Source organism: Panulirus ornatus, chromosome 6 (assembly GCF_036320965.1).
Source record: "Panulirus ornatus isolate Po-2019 chromosome 6, ASM3632096v1, whole genome shotgun sequence".
Classification (NCBI taxonomy): Eukaryota; Metazoa; Arthropoda; class Malacostraca; order Decapoda; family Palinuridae; genus Panulirus; species Panulirus ornatus.
The window spans coordinates 55,394,926-55,417,938 of record NC_092229.1 but is presented as its reverse complement, the minus strand read 5'-3'; the positions used below and the strand labels follow the sequence as shown (position 1 = coordinate 55,417,938).

The 23,013-nt window shown below is 41.3% G+C and overlaps 1 protein-coding gene across 1 annotated transcript in view; it reads left to right on the top strand.

Annotated features, from left to right (window-relative positions):
- The window catches only part of LOC139749254 (copper-transporting ATPase 1-like), a 364,429-nt gene that overhangs the window by 230,554 nt on the left and 110,862 nt on the right, over positions 1-23,013 (top strand). Inside the window, exons 17-18 of the mRNA XM_071662991.1 lie at positions 4,675-4,834; positions 18,688-18,874. Of these exons, the coding sequence (XP_071519092.1) occupies positions 4,675-4,834; positions 18,688-18,874 (347 nt within the window). The remainder of the gene's footprint in view (positions 1-4,674; positions 4,835-18,687; positions 18,875-23,013) is intronic.

Sequence of the window (23,013 nt, the reverse complement as noted above, 5' to 3'; positions counted from 1 at the left end):
TTGAGCGATCAGGGTCTGAACATACAGGAGGGTGAGAGGCGTGCAAGGAATAAAGTGAATTGGAATGATGTAGTATATCGGGGTTGACTTGCTGTCAGTGGAATGAACCAGGGCATATGTATTCTTGCTGGAGGGGGTGGGGAGGTATGCTATTTCATGTGTGGTGGGATGGCAATGGGAATGGATGAAGGCAGCAAGTATGAATATGCACCTGTGCACATATGTATATGTCTGTGTATGTATATGTATTTATACGTTGAAATGTATTTGTATGTATATGTGCATCTGTGGGCATCATGTATATGTATGTGAATATGGGTGGTTGGGCCATTCCTCGTCTGTTTCCTTGCACTACCTTGCTAATGTGGGAGATGGGAGTTAAGTATAGTAAATATAGAATATATATATTTCATTTTTTCATACACATTTGCCTTATCCCGTGTTAGCGAGGTAGCATTAAGAACAGAGAAGTGAGCCTTAGAGGGAATATCCTCACTTGGCCCACTTCTCTGTTCCTTCTTTCGGAAAATTAAATGTGGGAGGGGAGGATTACCAGCCCCCCGCTCCCTCCCCTTTTAGTTGAACTCTATGACATGCAGGGAATATGTGGGAAGTATTCTTTCTCCCCTATCCCCAAGGATGAAATTTATATATATGGTAAAATGTGTGACAGAAGAAAGCTGAGAGTAAATATGAATAAGAGTAAGGTTATTAGGTACAGTAGGGTTGAGGGACAAGTCAGTTGGGAGGTAAGTTTGAATGGAGAAAACTGGAGGAAGCAAAGTGTTTTAGACATCTGGGAGTGGATTTTGCATCGGATGGAACCATGGAAGCGGAAGTGAGTCACAGGGTGGGGGAGGGGGCGAAAGTTCTGGGAGCATTGAAAAATGCGTGGATATCTCAGAAAGCAAAAATGGGTATGTTTGAAGGAATAGTGGTTCCAACAATGTTATATGGTTGCGAGGCATGGGCTATAGATAGAGTTGTGTGGAGGAGGGTGGATGTACTTGAAATGAGATGTTTGAGGACAATATGCGGTGTGAGGTGGTTTGATTAAGTAATGAAAGGGTAAGAGAGATGTGTGGTAATAAAAAGAGTGTGGTTGAGAGACCAGAAGAGGGTGTTTTGAAGTGGTTTGGTCACATGGAGAGAATGAGTGAGGAAAGATTGACAAAGAGGATATATGTGTCATAGGTGGAGGGAATGAGGAGAAGTATAAGACCAAATTGGAGGTGGAAGGATGGAGTGAAAAAGATTTTGAGTGATTGGGGCCTGAACATGCAGGAGGGTGAAAGGCATGCAAGGAATAGAGTGAATTGGAATGATGTGGTATATCGGGGTCAACGTGCTGTCTATGGATTGAACCAGGACATGTGAAGCGTTTGGGGTAAACCAATGAAAGTTTTATGGGGTCTGGATATGGAAAGGGAGCTGTGGTTTCAGTGCATCATAAATGACAGCTAGAGACATATATATATATATATATATATATATATATTTTTTTTTTTTCATACTATTCGCCATTTCCCGCGATAGCGAGGTAGCGTTAAGAACAGAGGACTGGGCCTTTGAGGGAATATCCTCACCTGGCCCTCTTCTCTGTTCCTTCTTTTGGAAAAAAAAAAAAAGAGGGGAGGATTTCCAGCCCCCCGCTCCCTTCCCTTTTAGTCGCCTTCTACGACACGCAGGGAATGCTTAGTCGCTGTCTCCCAAGTTAGTGAGGTAGCGCAAGGAAACAGACGAAAGAATGGCTTAACCCACCCACATACACATGTATATACATAAGCACCCACACACGCACATATATATCTATTTCAGCATATACATATATATACAGACTCAGACATATACATATATACTCATGTACATATCCATAGTTGCTGCCTTCATCCATTCTCATCGCCACCCCACCACACACGAAATAGCATCCCCCCTCCAGCGAAGCAGCTCCAGGAACAGACAGAAAAGGTCACATTCGTTCACACTCAGTCTCTAGCTGTCATGTGTAATGCACTGAAACCACATCTCTCTTTCCACATCCACGCCCCACAGACCTTTCCATGGTTTACCCCAGACACTTCACATGCCCTTGACATACCATTGACAGCACGTCGACCCCAGTATACCACATCGTTCCAATTCACTCTATTCCTTGCACGCCATTCACCCTCCTGTATGTTCAGGCCCTGATCCCTCAGAATCTTTTTCACTCCATCCTTCCACCTCCAATTTGGTCTCCTGCTTCTTCTTCCCTCCACCTCTGACGCATATATCCTCTTTGTCAGTCTTTCCTCACTTAGTCTCTATATATGTCCAAACAATTTCAGCACACCTTCTTCTACTCTCTCAACCACACTCTTTTTATTTCCACAAATCTCTCTTACCCTTTCATTACTTACTTGATCAAACCACCTCACACCACGTGTTGTCCTCATTTATTTCATTTCCAACACATCCACCCTCCTCCATACAACCCTATCTATATCCCATGCCTCACAACTGTATAACCTTTTTGGAATTTATGGAACTACTATTCCTTCAAGCACACCCATTTTTGCTCTCCAAGATAACGTTCTCTCCTTCCACACATTCCTCATCGCTGCCAGAATCTTTGCCCCCTCCCCCACCCTGTGACTCACTTCCATGTCTGTGGTTCCATCTGCTGCTAAGTCCACTCCCAGATATCTAAAAATTCCACTTCCTCCAATTTTTCTCCTCAAACTCACATTCCAATTTACTTGTCCCTCAACCCTACTGAACCTAGTAACCTTGCTCTTATTCACATTTACTCTCAACTTTCTCCTTTTACACACTTTTCCAAACTCAGTCACCAACTTCTGTAGTTTCTTGCACAAATCAGCCACTATAACTGTATTGTATACATATACATATCAACATATACACATATACATATATACAGACACTGCCATATATATATATATACACATGTACATATTCACACTCGCATGCCTTCATCCATCCCGCCACCCCACCCCGCAGAGAACAGCTTCACCACCACCTGCATCAGCGAGGTAGTGCAAGGAGAACAGACAAAAAAGGCCACATTTGTTCACAGTCTGTCTCTATTATGTGTAATGCACTGAAACCGCAACTCCCGATCCCCATATGATTTGAACATTTACTTTCATCCCCCTTGCCTTTTTATGGTGGTACACTACAGCCATTCTACTAATCCTCAGGCATCTCACTATGAACCATACATAAATAAAAGTCCTAACTAACCACTCAACAACGCAATTTCATCATATCGCTCATTACAACAACCTTTCTCTCCTTGTGAAACCATTTATACTGTCATTCAGATTTCTGCAGAAGTGCTTCATTTCTTCCTTACCTCACACAGTCTTCATATTCATAAGTGCATATGCATATACCCATGCATACTTTACAATTTTAATTTTTCTTTTCACTCACACTATTCTTGATTTATTCCATTCATGCTCTTTAACACCCTCCCACACTCCCAGTGATAGCAGAACTGGACATCCTTGTTTCCTTCTACCCTGATAATTTTCTTTCATTTCCATCCTTAACACTTCTACTATGTCCTCCCATAACTTGCATTTATCATTTCCATATTCACTCAGTACACCCTTCCCACGGATATGCATTTTCCAATCCCCAGTGCATCCAAACTATAATCTTTAAATTTCCCCTTAGGCTCCCTCCTTTTATTCTCACCAGTTATCCATAGGCATTCAGAACCATCTCCATCATTTGCTAGTTCCTTTTACTCTCCGGCATAATTTGTGGAATTTGATGCTGCTTCTCAGCCTTTTGTGTGCCTTCCATGACAGGCCAGTGGCAGAGGGCAACTCCTGGACAGTGTCTCCCAGAGGCAGCAAGGTTCTCAAATTTCTAAAAACTAAAACCCAATCATACCTCAAGTGTTTTTCTGTTCTCAAAAAAAAACTTCTGTTACCCTGATGGAGTTGGGCAATTTCTTCCCCTTCAGTTCCACCTCAAAGGGTGTACTAATGAGGTCACCCCAGGAAGGCAGGGTGAGACTTGGATACTCCAGAAAATTAGCATATCCCCTTGAGGCACTGAAATTGAAAACTTTTCCCAACTTTTGAGCTCAGCACCTTCTAGCTTCATTGATTACAACACTGCCACAGTGGTCTCAGTTGCACTTACTCAGTCACCCGCTATCACGAATATGATACCGGAGCCAGAGATTACCATCCACAGCCAAACACCAAAAACTATTCTATTGTTTTTCTTGACTACTTCATACGCTGTGGTTCAGGCCGTTGACAACATAGCACTCATCTTATACCACATCAATACAATTGATATAATCTAGTGTATGTCTCTTGCTCTCTTGAGAGTTAATCCTTAATGACATATGTTTGAATATTCTGCACTGTATATACATATGTGGAGCTAGTACTGTATTTACCATAAGTGGGTCTTCTGAACATGAATACTTTTGAAGACAGATTTCAGACCCAAATGGTCCATGCCAGCAATTGTATTCTTTAAGATATTAATTAGTATTTCTGGTAATAATTTAGTTTTTACTGATCCCTTCTCCTTCACTTTTTAAGTGGAGTGACTAGATCAGTGCCTTTTACCAAACATATAGTCACTGCTCATTTTACATATTCATACATATCCTCTCTTCATTTCATTGCTGTATCTATCTTGCAGGTGAAGACTGTTGTGTTTGACAAGACAGGAACCATTACCCATGGCACACCAACTCTAGCTAAACTCTCTCTCTTTGTGAATGAGACTGTGTGCACCCTTGCTCAATTCCTTGCCATTGTTGGTGTAGCAGAAAACAACAGCGAACATCCTATTGCTACAGGTATGTTGAAAATATTGCATTTAACAGACAACATTCACTGTAGACAAACATAACTAGAATCAACATTTTCAGTCCTTTGCTCAGTCTATTTTTATGGTGCTCCTGCCTTAGGATTTTTCAAAAAATTTTTTTTTACTAGGGACAACATGCTGTCACTAGGGTGAGCCAGGGCATATTAAGCAGGCAAAGAAAACCGTAGAAAGGTCTGTGGGGCATAGTACTGGATGGAGAACTCTGGTTTTGGTGCATTATTCATGACAACTGTTCCTGGAGCTACCTCAGTGATGTGGGAAATGGTGAACATGCATTAAAAAAAATGATTACATGAGTTGTTTCATCACTATGTGAAATGACAAAAGATCTAAAAAGGAAAATCTTTCTTATCAGCTGTTAATACCTTAAAATTTCCCTTGCAGTGCAATAGTTTGTTTTCATGGTTGTGAACATATCTCTACTGAGTGGTTTTCTTCATGTGAAGCTGTCAAAACTTCATTGTCATCATCATCATAAGCCTGTACATCTATAGTATCCCTCAAAAGTGCATCTTATTTCTTCCTATGTAGCTGCTTTCATGTATTTTTGGCTGCCAGATGCACATTTTAGTAAGAGGCCTTCCTTCATTGTGTTTGTAGGGTAAATGACAACGGTGAAATTTCTGAGGATGAATGAATCTGGTGGTGACATTCAGTATAATTTTTATTGTTCAAGACTGCTCCTGGATGTTTAAAAAAAGAGCTGGGAATATCAGCAAGTGTTTTGTGTGTATAGGACTGTGGTCCCATGTGTACAAGATACATGTGTTGGATTAAAAAGGTTAATCAGAATGGTAAAGGGACCTAAAATACTATATACAACCCCAGGACCCCCTTTATGGTGCTTTTACAGTTTCATGGCTGCACTCCACATAAGAGTGGGACAAGAGGGACTTCTCTTGGGTAGGAAGACTATTAGTGATGCTGTTTTTATTTCTGTCAGCTGAGAATGATACAGTCTCATCAAGGGTGAGTTCTCACTAATGATATTGCCTCTTGTACAAGGACTAGGGAATACGAAATTCTGTGTCCACCATTCGGGACCAGATGTCATAAACTGTTATGATGTGTGTATTTATATATATATATATATGTACTGACCACAAAGGGAAATAGAGTTGTAGGTACATAATGGCTTCTTTATGGTAGTTGCATCATGGTCATGAAGGATCTTGGGATATGTTGAAATGGCCCTTTTAGTGTTCTAGAGATTGGTGATGTCCAGAGCATAAGCATGAATGTGTGACTTGTTTTTGTCTGGAGAGTGTGGTTTCTGATGGGTGTATATCTAGTGGGTTGGAGTTTAAGACAGAGTTGGAAGGTCGTTTGTTTAGTACTTGTCTAGTTAATGCAGGGTGTATGTTGTGTGTGGTTTGTCAGTTTTATATTGTGTTTGAGTTGGAGGAATTTGTTTGCAGAGGTTACTGAAGTATCAGGCAAGGGTATGCTTTTGATTTCTACTTGGATGTTGGTGGTTAGGTATAGAGTGGTTTGAGTGGGAGGGGTCTAGTGCTGTTTGTTAGAATTGAGAGCCAAGCATGTTAATTTGAGACTGCACTGGGAGGACCTTTGTTTCATCGCGAATGTTGTGAGTGTTTATGGACTTTAGGCAGCAGTGATTATTCAAAGTGCATTGTTTTCTGTGGTTTCCAACTTTGTTATGTTTGCTTTTAAGAGAGTGGAAGACCAGGCAGGTGAAACATAGTTTAAGATAGCAGATGATTTGTTTGTAGTGGACATTACGTGATTCTTTTTCTTGTCCAAATCTGGTGCCAGTTTGTTTTGTAATGGCATTTAGATCATGTGTTACTTTATGATGTTATTGGTGTGGGGAGTGAGTGTCAATGATATATTTATATGTATGTATAGCTTTTATCAGACTTTACCTGAATAAGGTTAAACCACAAGTGGAAAGTCACCTTTGGGAATGCTGTATCACTGGGAGTTCAGTCCCATGAAAGAACTTCTCACTTGAGTGTTTACATTTCCCTGCAACTGGAAGTAGTGCAGCCTTGGGCAACAGGAACCTTTAGAAAGGTTCTGGGTAACACCAGGACTCTTTCATACAAATTGTTCCTACCATGTTTATAAAATATATATATTTCCTTTATTTTTTTTATTATACTTAACCGCTGTTTCCCACATCAGCGAGGTAGGGCCTGGAAACAGACGAAGAAAGGCCCAACTGCTCATATACACATATATATACATAAATGTCCATACACACACATATGCATACATATACATATCAACGTATACATACATATATATACACAGACATATACATATATACATGTGTATATATTCATACTTGCTGCCGTCATCCATTTTCGTCCCTACCCAGTCACACAGGAAATAGCCTCCTTCCTACAGCAAGGTAGCACCAGGAAAAGACAAAAAAAGGCCACATTCTCTCACACTCAATCTCTATCTGTCATCCAGGTCCCACAGACCTTTCCATGGTTTACCCCAGACGCTTCACATGCCTTGGTTCAATCCACTGAACGCACATTGACCCTGCTGTACCACATCGTTCCAATTTGCTCTATTCCGTGCATGCCTTTCACCCTTCTTTTTCACTCCATCCTTCCTCCTCCAATTTGGTCTCCCTCCACCTCTGACACTTATATCCCCTTTGTCAATCTTTCCTCTCATTCTCTCCATGTGTCCAAACCATTTCAACACATCCTCTTCTGCTCTCCCAACCACACACTTTTTATTACCACACATCTCTCTTACCCTTTCATTACCTAGTCGATCAAACCACCTCCCACACATATTGTCCTCAAACATTTCATTTCCAATACATCCACCCTCCTCCATACAACCCTATCTGTAGCCCATGCGTTGCAACCATTTAACATTATTGGAACTACTATTCCCTCAAATACACTCATTTTTCCTCTGAGATAACGTTCTGTCCTTTCACACATTCTCCATCGCTCATAGAACCTTCGCCCCCTCCCTCACCCTGTGACTCTTTTCTGCTTCCATGGTTCCATCCGCTACTAAGTCCACTCCCAGATATCTAAAACACTTTGCTTCCTCCAATTTTTCTCCATTCAATCTTACATCCCAATTAACTTGTCGCTCAACCCTACTGAACGTAATAACCTTGCTCTTATTTACGTTTAATCTCAACTTTCTCCTTTCTCACACTTTTCCAAACTCAGTCACCAACCTCTGCAGTTTCTCACATGAATCAGCCACTAGAGCTGTACCATCAGCAAACAGCAACTGACTCACTTCTCAGGCCCTGTCATTCACAAGAGACTGCATACTCGCTCTTCTCTCCAAAACATTTACCTCCCTAACCACCCCATCCAGAAACAAACAACTATGGGGATATCACACACCCCTGCCACAGACTGACATCCTTGGTTAAAACTTTTCACTGCTTCTAGCAACTTACCTCCCAGACCATACATTCTTAAAACCTTCCGCAAAGCATCTCTATCAACCCTATCATATGCCTTCTCCAGACCCATAAAAGCTACATACAAATCCATTTGTTTTTCTGAGCATTTCTCACATACATTTTTTAAAACAAATACCTGACCCACACAACCTCTACCACTTCTGAAATCACGCTGCTCTTCCCCACTTTGATGCTCTGTACTTGCCTTCACCCACCCATCTAATTTCCCAGGAATTTTCAACAAACTTATAGCTTTGTAGTTTGAACACTCACCTTTATGCATTCTGCCAGTCCTCAGGCACTTTACCATGGTCCATACATACACTGAATAACCTTACCAACCAATCAACAACACAGTAACCCCCTTTTGTAGAAATATTTCACTGCAATACCATCCAAACCTGCCACCTTGCCAGATTTCATCTCTAAAGCTTTCACTATACATATTTTTTTTTTATTACACTTAATCGCTGTCTCCTGCATTAGCGAGGTAGAGCAAGGAAACAGACAAAAGAATGGCCCAACCCACCCACATATGTATAGACATAAACGCCCACACATGCACATATACATATCTATACATTTCAACGTATACATACAATACATACTCAGCCATACACATTTATATAAACATGTACATATTCATACTTGCTGCCTTCATCCATTTCCATTGCTACCCTGCCACACATGAAATAGCACACACACACACATACACACACACACACACACACACACATACACACACGCAAAATAGCACTAGGAAAAGACAACGAAGGCCACATTTGTTCACACTCAGTCTCTATCTGTTATGTGTAATGCACCCAAACTACAACTCTCTTTCCACATCCAGGCCCCACCAAACGTTCCATGGTTTACCCCAAACACTTCACATGCCCTGGTTCAGTCCATTGACAGCACATCGACCCCAGTATACCACATTGTTCCAATTCACTCTATTCCTTGCACTCCTTTCACCTTCCTCTATGTTCAGGCCCTGATTGCTCAAAATCTTTTTCACTCTATCCATCCACCTCCAATTTGGTCTCCCACTTCTTGTTCCCTCTACCTCTAACACATATATCCTCTTTGTCAATCTCTCCTCACTCATTCTCTCCATGTTACCAAACCATTTCAACACACCCTCCTCTGCTCTTTCAACCACACTCTTATTATTACCACGCATCTCCCTTACACTTTCATTACTTACTCGATCAAACCACCTCACACCACATATTGTCCTCAAACATCTATTTCCAACATATCCACCCTCTTTCACACACCCTTATCTATACCTCATGCTTCACAATCATATATCATTGTTGGAACCACTATTCCTTCAAACATACCCAGTTTTGCTTTTCGAGATAATGTTCTCGCCTTCCACACATTCTTCAACACTCCCAGATCCTTTGCCCCCTCCCCCATCCTGTGCTCTTTCAACCACACTCTTATTATTACCACACATCTCCCTTACACTTTCATTACTTACTCGATCAAACCACCTCACACCACATATTGTCCTCAAACATCTATTTCCAACATATCTATTTCCAACATATCCACCCTCCTTCACACACCCTTATCTATACCTCATGCTTCGCAATCATATATCATTGTTGGAACCACTATTCCTTCAAACATACCCAGTTTTGCTTTCCGAGATAATGTTCTCGCCTTCCACACATTCTTCAACACTCCCAGATCCTTTGCCCCCTCCCCCATCCTGTGACTCACTTCTCTTTCCATGGTTCCATCCGCTGCTAAGTCCACTCCCAGATATCTAATACACTTTACTTCCTCCAGTTTTTCTCCATTCAAACTTTTTTTTTTTTTCCGCTGTCTCCCGCGTTTGCGAGGTAGTGCAAGGAAACAGACGAAAGAAATGGCCCAACCCACCCCCATACACATGTATATACATACGTCCACACACGCAAATATACATACCTACACAGCTTTCCATGGTTTACCCCAGACGCTTCACATGCTCTGATTCAATCCACTGACAGCACGTCAACCCCGGTATACCACATCGATTCAATTCACTCTATTCCTTGCCCTCCTTTCACCCCCCTGCATGTTTAGGCCCCGATCACACAAAATCTTTTTCACTCCATCTTTCCACCTCCAATTTGGTCTCCCACTTCTCCTCGTTCCCTCCACCTCCGACACATATATCCTCTTGGTCAATCTTTCCTCACTCATTCTCTCCATGTGCCCAAACCATTTCAAAACACCCTCTTCTGCTCTCTCAACCACGCTTTTTTTATTTCCACACATCTCTCTTACCCTTACGTTACTTACTCGATCAAACCACCTCACACCACACATTGTCCTCAAACATCTCATTTCCAGCACATCCATCCTCCTGCGCACAACTCTATCCATAGCCCACACCTCGCAACCATACAACATTGTTGGAACCACTATTCCTTCTAACATACCCATTTTTGCTTTCCGAGATAATGTTCTCGACTTCCACACATTCTTCAAGGCTCCCAGGATTTTCGCCCCATCCCCCACCCTATGATCCACTTCTGCTTCCATGGTTCCATCCGCTGCCAGATCCACTCCCAGATATCTAAAACACTTTACTTCCTCCAGTTTTTCTCCATTCAAACTTACCTCCCAATTGACTTGACCCTCAACCCTACTGTACCTAATTACCTTGCTCTTGTTCACTTTCTTCTTTCACACACTTTACCAAACTCAGTCACCAGCTTCTGCAGTTTCTCACATGAATCAGCCACCAGCGCTGTATCATCAGCGAACAACAACTGACTCACTTCCCATGCTCTCTCATCCCCAACAGACTTCATACTTGCCCCTCTTTCCAAAACTCTTGCATTCACCTCCCTAACAACCCCATCCATAAACAAATTAAACAACCATGGAGACATCACACACCCCTGCCGCAAACCTACATTCACTGAGAACCAATCACTTTCCTCTCTTCCTACACATACACATGCCTTACATCCTCAATAAAAACTTTTCACTGCTTCTAACAACTTGCCTCCCACACCATATATTCTTAATACCTTCCACAGAGCATCTCTATCAACTCTATCATATGCCTTCTCCAGATCCATAAATGCTACATACAAATCCATTTGCTTTTCTAAGTATTTCTCACATACATTCTTCAAAGCAAACACCTGATCCACACATCCTCTACCACTTCTGAAACCACACTGCTCTTCCCCAATCTGATGCTCTGTACATGCCTTCACCCTCTCAATCAATACCCTCCCATATAATTTACCAGGAATACTCAACAAACTTATACCTCTGAAATTTGAGCACTCACTCTTATCCCCTTTGCCTTTGTACAATGGCACTATGCACGCATTCCGCCAGTCCTCAGGCACCTCACCATGAGTCATACATACATTAAATAACCTTACCAACCAGTCAATAATACAGTCACCCCCATTTTTAATAAATTCCACTGCAATACCATCCAAACCTGCTGCCTTGCCGGCTTTCATCTTCCGCAAAGCTTTTACTACCTCTTCTCTGTTTACCAAATCATTTTCCCTAACCCTCTCACTTTGCACACCACCTCGACCAAAACACCCTATATCTGCCACTCTATCATCAAACACATTCAACAAACCTTCAAAATACTCAATCCATCTCCTTCTCACATCACCACTACTTGTTATCACCTCCCCATTTGCGCCCTTTACTGAAGTTCCCATTTGCTCCCTTGTCTTACGCACTTTATTTACCTCCTTCCAGAACATCTTTTTATTCTCCCTAAAATTTAATGATACTCTCTCACCCCAACTCTCATTTGCCCTCTTTTTCACCTCTTGCACCTTTCTCTTGACCTCCTGTCTCTTTCTTTTATACATCTCCCACTCAATTGCATTTTTTCCCTGCAAAAATCATCCAAATGCCTCTCTCTTCTCTTTCACTAATAATTTTACTTCTTCATCCCACCACTCACTACCCTTTCTAATCAACCCACCTCCCACTCTTCTCATGCCATTCAAACTTACCTCCCAATTAACTTGTCCCTCAGCGAACGATGGCTGACTCAGTTCCCAAAGCCTCTCATCCACAAGAGACTGCACACTTGCCCCCTCTCTCCAAAAGTCTTACATTCACCTCCCTAACCACCCCATGCAAGAGGTGAAAAAGAAGGCAAATGAGAGTTGGGGTGAGAGAGTATCATAAAATTTAAGGGAGAACAAAAAGATGTTTTGGTGAAGGGGGCAAATGGGGAGGAAATAACAAGTAGTGGTGAAGTGAGAAGATGGAGTGAGTATCTTGAAGGTTAATTGAATGTGTTTGATGATAGAGTGGCAGATATAGGATATTTTGGTCGAGGTGGTGTGCAAAGTGAGAGGGTTAGGGAGAATGCTTTGGTAAACAGAGAGGAGGTAGTGAAAACTTTGTGGAAGATTAAAGCCAGCAACACGGCGGGTTTGGATGGTATTGCAGTGGAATTTATTGAAAAAAGGGGTGACTGTGTTGTTGACTAGTTGGTAAGGCTTGGCATAATGCATTGGTGGAATGCATGCATAGTGCCATTGTACAGAGGCAAAGGGGATACAGGTGAGTGTTCAAATAACTGAGTTATATGTTAGTTGAATGTTCCTGGGAAATTGTATATGAGGGTATTGATTGAGAGGGTGAAGGAATGTACAGAGCATTATATTGGGGAAGAGCAGTGTGGTTTCAGAAGTGGTACAGGATATGTGGATCAAGTGTCTGCTTTGAAGAACTTATGAAGCATTTATGGATCTGGAGAAAGCATATGATAATATATACATGTTATTTAATTTTGCTTTGTCACTGTCTCCTGCGTTAGCAAAGTAGCGCAAGGAAACAGACAAAAGAATGGCCCAACCCACCCGCATACACATGTATATACATACACATCCACACACGCAATACATAATTCATATAGTCTGCCTTTATTCATTCCCATCGCCACCTCACCACACATGGAATAACAACCCCCTCCCCCCTCATGTGTGCGAGGTAGAGCTAGGAAAAGACAGCATATATATCTTATTTATTCATTTATTATTTTATTTATTTTGCTTTGTCACTGTCTCCCGCGTTAGCGAGGTAGCGCAAGGAAAGAATGGCCCAAACCACCCACATACACATGTATATACATACATGTCCACACACGCAAATATACATACCTATACATCTCAACGTATACATATATATACACACAAAGACATATACATAAATACACATGCACATAATTCATACTGTCTGCCTTTATTCATTCCCATCGCCACCCTGCCACCTTTGTCCCTTTTGCCTTTGTACAGTGGCACTATGCAAGCATTCCGCCAATCCTCAGGCACCTCACCATGAATCATACATACGTGTTAATTGATAAGCTCACAAAAGAGAGACTTTTAGATGTTAATATGCTGAGAGGTGCAACTGGAAGGATGTCTGATCATTATCTTGTGGAGGCGAAAGTGAAGATTTGTAGAGGTTTTCAGAAAATGAGAGAATGTTGGGATGAAGAGAGTGGTGAGAGTAAGTGAGCTTGGGAAGGAGACTTGTGTGAGGAAGTACCAGGAGAGGCTGAGTACAGAATGGAAAAAGGTGAGAACAAAGGACGTAAGGGGAGTGGGGAGGAATGGGATATATTTAGGGAAGCAGTGATGACTTGCGCAAAATATGCTTGTGGCATGAGAAGCGTGGGAGGTGGACAGATTAGAAAGGGTAGTGAGTGGTGGGATAAAGAACTAAGATTATTAGTGAAAGAGAAGAGAGAGGTATTTGGACAATTTTTGTAGGAAAATAGTGCAAATGAGTGGGAGATGTATAAAAGAATGAGGCAGGAGGTCAAGAGAAAGGTGCAGGAGGTGAAAAGGGGGGCAAATGAGAGTTGGGGTGAGAGAGTATCATTAAATTTTAGGGAGAATAAAAAGATGTTTTGGAAGGAGGTAAATAAAGTGCGTAAGACAAGGGAACAAATGGGAACATCAGTGAAGGGGGCAAGTGGGGAGGTGATAACAAGTAGTGGTGATGTGAGGAGATGGAGTGAGTATTTTGAAGGTTTGTTGAATGTGTTTGATGATAGAGTGGCAGGCATAGGGTGTTTTGGTCGAGGTGGTGTGTAAAGTGAGAGGGTTAGGGAGAATGAATTGGTGAACAGAGAGGTAGTAAAAGCTTTGCAGAAGATGAAAGCCGGCAAGGCGGTGCATTTGGATGGTATTGCAGTGGAATTTATTAGAAAAGGGGATGACTGTATTGTTGACTGGTTGGTAAGAGTATTTGATGTATGTATGACTCATGGTGAGGTGCCTGAGGATTGGTGGAATGCTTGCATAGTGCCATTGTACAAAGGCAAAGGGGATAAAAGTGAGTGCTCAAATTACAGAGGTATATGTTTGTTGAGTATTCTTGGGAAATTATATGGTAGGGTATTGATTGAGAGGATGAAGGCATGTACAGAGCATCAGATTGGGGAAGAGCAGTGTAGTTTCAGAAGTGGTAGAGGATGTGTGGATCAGGTGTTTACTTTGAAGAATGTATGTGAGAAATACTTAGAAAAGCAAATGGATTTGTATGTAGCATTTGTGGATCTGGAGAAGGCATATGATAAAGTTGATAGAGATGCTCTTTGGAAGGTATTAAGAATATATGATGTGGGAGGCAAGTTGTTAGAAGCAGTGAAAAGTTTTTATCGAGGATGTAAGGCATGTGTACGTGTAGGAAGAGAGGAAAGTGATTGGTTCTCAATGAATGTTGGTTTGCGGCAGGGATGTGTGATGTGTCCATGGTTGTTTAATTTGTTTATGGATGGGGTTGTTAGGGAGGTGAATGCAAGAGTTTTGGAAAGAGGGGCAAGTATGCAGTCTGTTGTGGATGAGAGAGCTTGGGAAGTAAGTCAGTTGTTGTTCACTAATGATACAGCGCTAGTGGCTGATTCATGTGAGAAACTTCAGAAGCTGGTGACTGAGTTTGGTAAAGTGTGTGAAAGAAGAAAGCTGAGAGTACATATGAATAAGAGCAAGGGTTGAGGGACAAGTCAATTGGGAGGTAAGTTTGATTGGAGAAAACCTGGAGAAAGTGTAGTGTTTTAGACATCTGGGAGTGGATTTGGCAGCAGATGGAACCATGGAAGCAGAAGTGAATCATAGGGTGGGGAGGGGGCGAAAGTTCCGGGAGCGTTGAAGAATGTGTGAAAGTCGAGAATGTTATCTTGGAAAGCAAAAATGGGTATGTTTGAAGGAATAGTAGTTCCAACAATGATATATGGTTGCGAGGCGTGGGCTATAGATAGAGTTGTGCGCAGGAGGGTGGATGTGCTGGAAATGAGATGTTTGAGGAGAATATGTGGTGTTAGATGGTTTGATCGAGTAAGTAATGAAAGGGTAAGAGAGATGTGTGGTAATAAAAAGAGTGTGGGTGAGAGAGCAGAAGAGGGTGTTTTGAAATGGTTTGGTCACATGGAGAGAATGAGTGAGGAAAGATTAACAAAGAGGATATGTGTCAGAGGTGGAGGGAATGAGGAGAAGTGGGAGACTAAATTGGAGGTGGAAAGATGGAGTGAAAAAGATTTTGAGTGATTGGGGTCTGAACATGCAGGAGGGTGAAAGGCGTGCAAGGAATAGAATGAATTAGAATTGTGTGGTATACCAGGGTCGACATGCTGTCAGTGGATTGAACCAGGGCATGTGAAGGGTCTGGGGTAAACCATGGAAAGTTCTGTGAGGCCTGGATGTGGAAAGGGAGCTGTGGTTTTGGTGCATTATACATGACAGCTAGAGAGTGAGTGTGAACGAATGTGGCCTTTGTTGTCTTTTCCTAGCACTACCTCGCGCACATGCAGGGGGAAGGGGTTGTCATTTCATGTGTGACGCGGTGGCGATGGGAATGAATAAAGGCAGACAGTATGGATTATGTACATGTGTATATATATATATGCCTGTGTGTGTGTATATATGTATACGTTGAGATGTATAGGTATGTATATGTGCGTGTGTGGACGTGTATGTACATACATGTGTATTTGGGTGGGTTGGGCCATTCTTTCGTCTGTTTCCTTGCGCTGCCTTGCTAACACGGGAGACAGCGACAAAGTATGATAATAATAATGATACATATCAACATATATACTTACATATATATATCAACATACATACATACATATACATACACAGACATATATACACGTACATATTCATGCTTGCCTTCATCCATTCCTGGCAGTATCTCACCTCACAGGTAACACCATGCTTCCCCCGGCTTCATCAAGGTAGTGCCAGGAAAACAGACAAAAAAAGGCCACATTTGTTCACATTCAGTCTTTAACTGTCATGTGTAATGCACTGAAACCACAGCTCCCTATCCACAACCAGGCCTCATGGCCTTTCCATGGTTTACCCCAGACAATTCACATGCCCTGGTTCAGTCCATTGACAACCCATCAACCCCAGTATACCACATTGTACCAATTCACTCTGTTCCTTGCACGCCTCTCACCCTCCTGTATGTTCAGGCCCCGATCACTCAAAATCTTTTTCACTCACCTAGTTGTTGTTAATCATAATTTCATTTACTGTATTACTGTTTTGATTTATCTTGGTTTAGTTTTATGATCGTAGTATTCAGCTTTCGCATCATTTTTTGCTGCAGCACAATAGCTACGAGGAAGGCACAAGTGAAGTGTGGTCAAATAAGTAAAGACAGCATACAATGCCAAGTGTAAAGGTGTTCAGATCTGCTGTTCCATTTTAGTGACTCACATACACTCAGCTTGCTCCTGCAGCTATATATGATTTATAATGTTTTTCCTATGTTTATAGTACTTACTGGAAAGATTGGTGTTTTTTTATTAAGTGACTAAGAAGGCATGGGCAAAACATACTTAAGTGAGGTGCTTTTAGACTTGACTGTCAAAAATAAAAAGCTTCTATGAAGAAGGAAAGGCATAAAGAGAAAGAGAATTCCATAGCTTAACTCTCACATGACCACCCTCCACACAGAAACTGTTGAAAGCAGCAGCCAGACTCATGCCTCGCATCCAAGCCATGGTTGCAGGAACACATACAGATAACTCATAAGAACAGTGACTGTTATTTTCTGTCTTAGCTGAAATTGTGGTGGATTCATGTCACTGAGAAAGCATGGTTATTTCATTCATTATGTTACAGTGATGCTTCCAGAACTGTTTTAGTTGCTGATTTCTTTTCTGATGTATTTGTACTGAAGTTTGATAATATTTTCTATTGTAGATTAATAACCATTGCTCATAATGCATTGGAATCAATAAATGAGACACAGAAAAACCTTTCCCAGACAAGCGCCTGTCATCTGAGAAGAATGAGTGGGAGAGAGATAGGAATGATGGTTTGGTTTACCTACCCACCTTTGACATTCACCTCTTATATCAACTTCCATCTCACTCACGGGACTGACTGTTTACTTTTTCTGTTATGATTTTTTTATTTGATACAGACTTGCTGGATTTAGTATGCAAAAGGAAGCGTGCTTAGACATATTCATTCATTACCTAATAAAGATGTTTCCAGAAAAAATTAAGTATATTGTTTCTTTTCTGATATATTTGTACTGAAGTAAAACGTTAATTTGCATGATATATTGATATGCATTGCTCAGAATGTAGTAGAATTGATATGAGACTGAACCTTTCCCAGACAGGTCGCTGTTATCATACACACCCTTCCCCCTGCACTCAGGTGATTAGGGAGCATGGAAAGTACTTTTGCTTATAGTTCATTATAAGGGTTTAAAGAAGATATAACACAACAGTTTAACATAAGAATATGGGTTTTGTCCTCACCACACACTCAGATGAATCACCTGCCACCAGTTAATGAACAAAAGCTCACCCGTAGGATCATGTGCTATTGTTAAACACAGTTTTTGGATTGTTTATTTTCCACATCTACATAAGGGATGTTTCACAAGATTTCATAAAACTTAATTCATCAGCCTTCCAAGTACCTGATGAAATATTCTAAAGAATATTTTTTACTGTTTCATTCCACTCCAGCTTCCCTAAAATTTCCCAGCCAGAAATACATCCCTCTTAATTCATAGGCATCTATGGAAAGACATGTTTCCTATATCACAATTTCAATCACTGATGATTTTTTGGAATGCAACCCTTGCAGTAACAAGAACAAGGTGTATACATAAAATGTTTGTATGGTCCACACTCTTAGATACATTTTTTGTTTCTTTGAAAGATGGAAGAACTAGCTAACTAGCAAATAATTTTTCTTTCATTTCACATTATTGGTACAAAAGAACTTGTATACTGTCATAGCTCCTTCACTAATGTCTTGTTTTTATATACTCTTGGGGCCTTAACATATTTCATTTTGCTTCAACATTATTCATTTTTTACATGAGCATTTGATTCAGAGAAGGCATTTTTACCCCTCTAGCCATCTCCAAGTTCTGTCGTCAAGCATTGGGTAACCTGAATGCTCACTGTGATGGCTTCAAGGCAGTCTCTGGCTTTGGTCTACAGTGTACTATCTCTGGCACCAAACATCTCATCGAAGCGGCTATGTCCTCAGAAATGCTCCTTAATGTGAAAAATCTTACAGTCAATTACATCAATGAGTATGGGTAAGTAGTTAGTAAATTCCACTTATTAGTATGCCTTTTTATCCTCAGTATCTGGTTCCTTGCTGTTTCAGCAGTTTAACATTACTGATACACATTGCAGGATCCCTTTTATGGGGCTCTTAAGCTTCAAGGCTGGACTCCACACAGGAGCAGGAAAATAATGGATTCCTTTAGAGGAAGATCTTCAACTTCTATCCATCTATTGACTATGATAAATGAAGGACTTCTTTTGTAGCAAGATGATTTGTCCATTGACAGTGCTACAGCCTCCCCATAGGTGACTTTTTACAATGTCCAGTAACACTGTTGCATAGTGGTTCATACAAGCACTACATATAAACACCATTTAGGCAAGTTTTCCTTGGAAAATGCTGCTGTTTTGAGAGTAGTTTACTTTGCAGGGGCAGATCCTTAAGTAGTTTTGAAACCTTCATACTTATAATTCATGCTGATGTAGTGTTAGCAGGCATGAGGCTTTAAGATCTGTTGCCTGAAGGGAAGAGGTAAGGTACATTAGGTTTGTTTTCAAATGCCATGACCCTCAATCCTTTAACATCTCTTGATGAATATATATATGCAAGCTGAGTGACACTTCTAGACAGATATTTATATATCAAGTTGTGCATTTAAATTTCAAAACTTTGCACTGATCCTGGGTGGTAGTGCATAGGAATTTTTTCCTACAGTGAGTCATGGTCCAGCCATACCAGTGAGAGCAGATTTTCGTGAGTTTTGTAGAGAGCTATGAACTAACCCTGCCTTTTAGCAAAATTGTAGGAGCAGTAGATAGTTGCAGTAGGTAGGAACATTAGACGGGAACATTAGGTAGAAGTAGTAGGTTAGAACAATAGGTGGGAGCATTGGGTAAAAGTAATAGGTTGGAACATTAAGTCCAGGTAGTTGGAAGGACCATTAGGTAGGAGCCTCTGAAAACACTGTGCTAGAGTTGCCCTCTGCCAGTGGCCTGTTAAGGGTGAGGGATGATAGCTGAAAAGCAGCACCAGAGTTTCACCAATTATGAAGACTCTTTTGGTTTGGCCACCTTCCTTGAGGGAGTTCCTGAAGGGAACAGGTGTTGGAGATATGGATAGAATAACAGATAGAAATTTATCAACTCAGAGCTAGATTTTGAGCTCTAGACTAGGCAGATGATCCTGAATTATTTAATGATGATGATTGTTTTCAAATTGTATGTAGAGTGATTTTCTGAATACTCAAGTCTTCCACCAGGATGAGACAAGAGAAGTCTTTTTTGCAAAAGTGGAAGAGTTGCCAGCACCCACATGATGTTAACAGCATCGTGTCTGGCTGGTGTGGCTGAAATTTTACAAACTTTTGTTTTTTATTATGAAAGAATCATCAATAAATTACATTGAGTATAACGAGGTAGCATAAGGAAACAGATGAAAGAATGGCCCAACCCACCCACATACACATGTATATACATACACATCCACATACAGCACATATACATATATATACATCTCATCATATACATATATATACACACACAGACATATACATATATACACATGTACATAATTCATACTGTCTGCCCTTATTCATTCCCGTCACCACCCCGCCTAACATGAAATGAAAACCCCCTCCCCCACATATGTGTGAGGTAGCACTAGGAAAAGACAACAAAGGCCACATTCGTTCACACTCAGTCTCTAGCTGTCATGTATAATGCACCGAAACCACAGCTCCCTTTCCACATCCAGACCCCACAAAACTTTCCATGGTTTACCCCAGACGCTTCACTGGTTCAATCCATTGACAGCACGTCAGTATACCACATCGTTCCAATTCACTCTATTCCTTGCATGCCTTTCACCCGTCATGTTCAGGCCCCGATCACTCAAAACCTTTTTCACTCCATCTTTCCACCTCCAATTTGGTCTCCCACTTCTTGTTCGTTTCACCTCTGACACATATATCCTCTTGGTCAATCTTTCCTCGCTCATTCTCTCTCTGTGACCAAACCATTTCAAAACACCCTTTTCTGCTCTCTCAACCACACTCTTTTTATTACCTCACATCTCTCTTACCCTATTATGACTTACTCGATCAAACCACCTCACACCACATATTGTCCTCAAACATCTCACCTCCAGCACATCCACCCTCCTGTGCACAACTCTATCCATAGCCCACGCCTCACAACCATATAACATTGTTGGAACCACTATTCCTTCAAACATACCCATTTTTGCTTTCCGAGATAATGTTCTCGACTTCCACACATTCTTCAACGCTCCCAGAATTTTCTCCCCCTCCCCCACCCTATGATTCACTTCCACTTCCATGGTTCCATCCGCTGCCAAATCCACTCCCAGATATCTAAAACACTTCACTTCCTCCAGTTTTTCTCCATTCAAACTTACCGCCCAATTGAATTGACCCTCAACCCTACTGTACTTAATAACCTTGCTCTTATTAACATTTACTTTCAGCTTTCTTCTTTCACACGCTTTTCCAAACTCAGTCACCAACTTCTGCAGTTTCTCACATGAATCAGCCACCAGCACTATCATCAGCGAACAACAACTGACTTACTTCCCAAGCTCTCTCATCCACGACAGACTGCATACTTACCCCTCTTTCCAAAACTCTTGCATTCACCTCCCTAACAACCCCATCCATAAACAAATTTAACAACCGTGGACACATCACACACCCCTGACGCAAACCTACATTCACTGAGAACCAATCACTTTCCTCTCTTCCTACACATACACATGCCTTACATCCTTGATAAAAACTTTTCACTGCTTTTAACAAATTGCCTCCCACGCCATATATTCTTAATACCTTCCAAAGAGCATCTCTATCAACTCTGTCATATGCTTTCTCCAGATCCATGAATGCTACATACAAATCCATTTGCTTATTTTAAGTATTTCTCACATACATTCTTCAAAGCAAACACCTGATCCACACTTCCTCTACCACTTCTGAAACCACACTGCTCTTCCCCAATCTGATGCTCTGTACATGCCTTCATCCTCTCAATCAATACCCTCCCATATAATTTACCAGGAATACTCAACAAACTTATACCTCTGTAATTTGAGCGCTCACTTTTATCCCCTTTGCCTTTGTACAATGGCACTATGCAAGCATTCCACCAATCCTCTGGCACCTCACCATGAGTCATACATACATTGAATAACCTTACCAACCAGTCAACAATACAGTCACCCCCTTTTTTAATAAATTCCACTGCAATACCATCCAAACCCACTGCCTTGCTTGCTTTCATCTTCCGCAAAGCTTTTACTACCTCTTCTCTGTTTACCAAATCATTTTTCCTAACCCTCTCATTTTGCACACCACCTCGACCAAAACACCCTATATTTGCCACTCTATCTTCAAACACATTCAGCAAACCTTCAAAATACTCAAACCATCTCCTTCTTACATCACCACTACTTGTTATCACCTCCCCATTAACCCCCTCCACTGAAGTTCCCATTTGCTCCCTCGTCTTACGCACTTTATTTACCTCCTTCCAAAACATCTTTTTATTCTCCCAAGAATTTATTGATACTCTCTCACCCCAACTCTCATTTGCGCTCTTTTACACCTCTTGTACCTTTCTCTTGACCTGCTGCCTCCTGGGAATGAGAAGAAAGGTCATGAGAGGCAAGTGTTTTGGGAGCAGCTGAGTGAGTGTGTCAGTAGTTTTGATGCATGAGACCGGGTTATAGTGATGGGTGATTTGAATGCAAAGGTGAGTAATGTGGCAGTTGCGGGAATAATTGGTGTACATGGGGTGTTCAGTGTTGTAAATGGAAATGGTGAAGAGCTTGTAGATTTATGTGCTGAAAAAGGACTGGTGATTGGGAATACCTGGTTTAAAAAGAGAGATATGCATAAGTATACGTATGTAAGCAGGAGAGATGGCCAGAGAACGTTTTTGAATTATGTGTTAATTGATAGACGTGCGAAAGAGAGACTTTTGGATGTTAATGTGCTGAGAGGTGCAGCTGGAGGGATGTCTGATCATTATCTTGTGGAGGCGAAGGTGAAGATTTGTGGAGGTTTTCAGAAAAGAAGAGAGAATGTTGGGATAAAAAGAGTGGTGAGAGTAAGTGAGCTTGGGAAGGAGACTTGTGTGAGGAAGTACCAGGAGA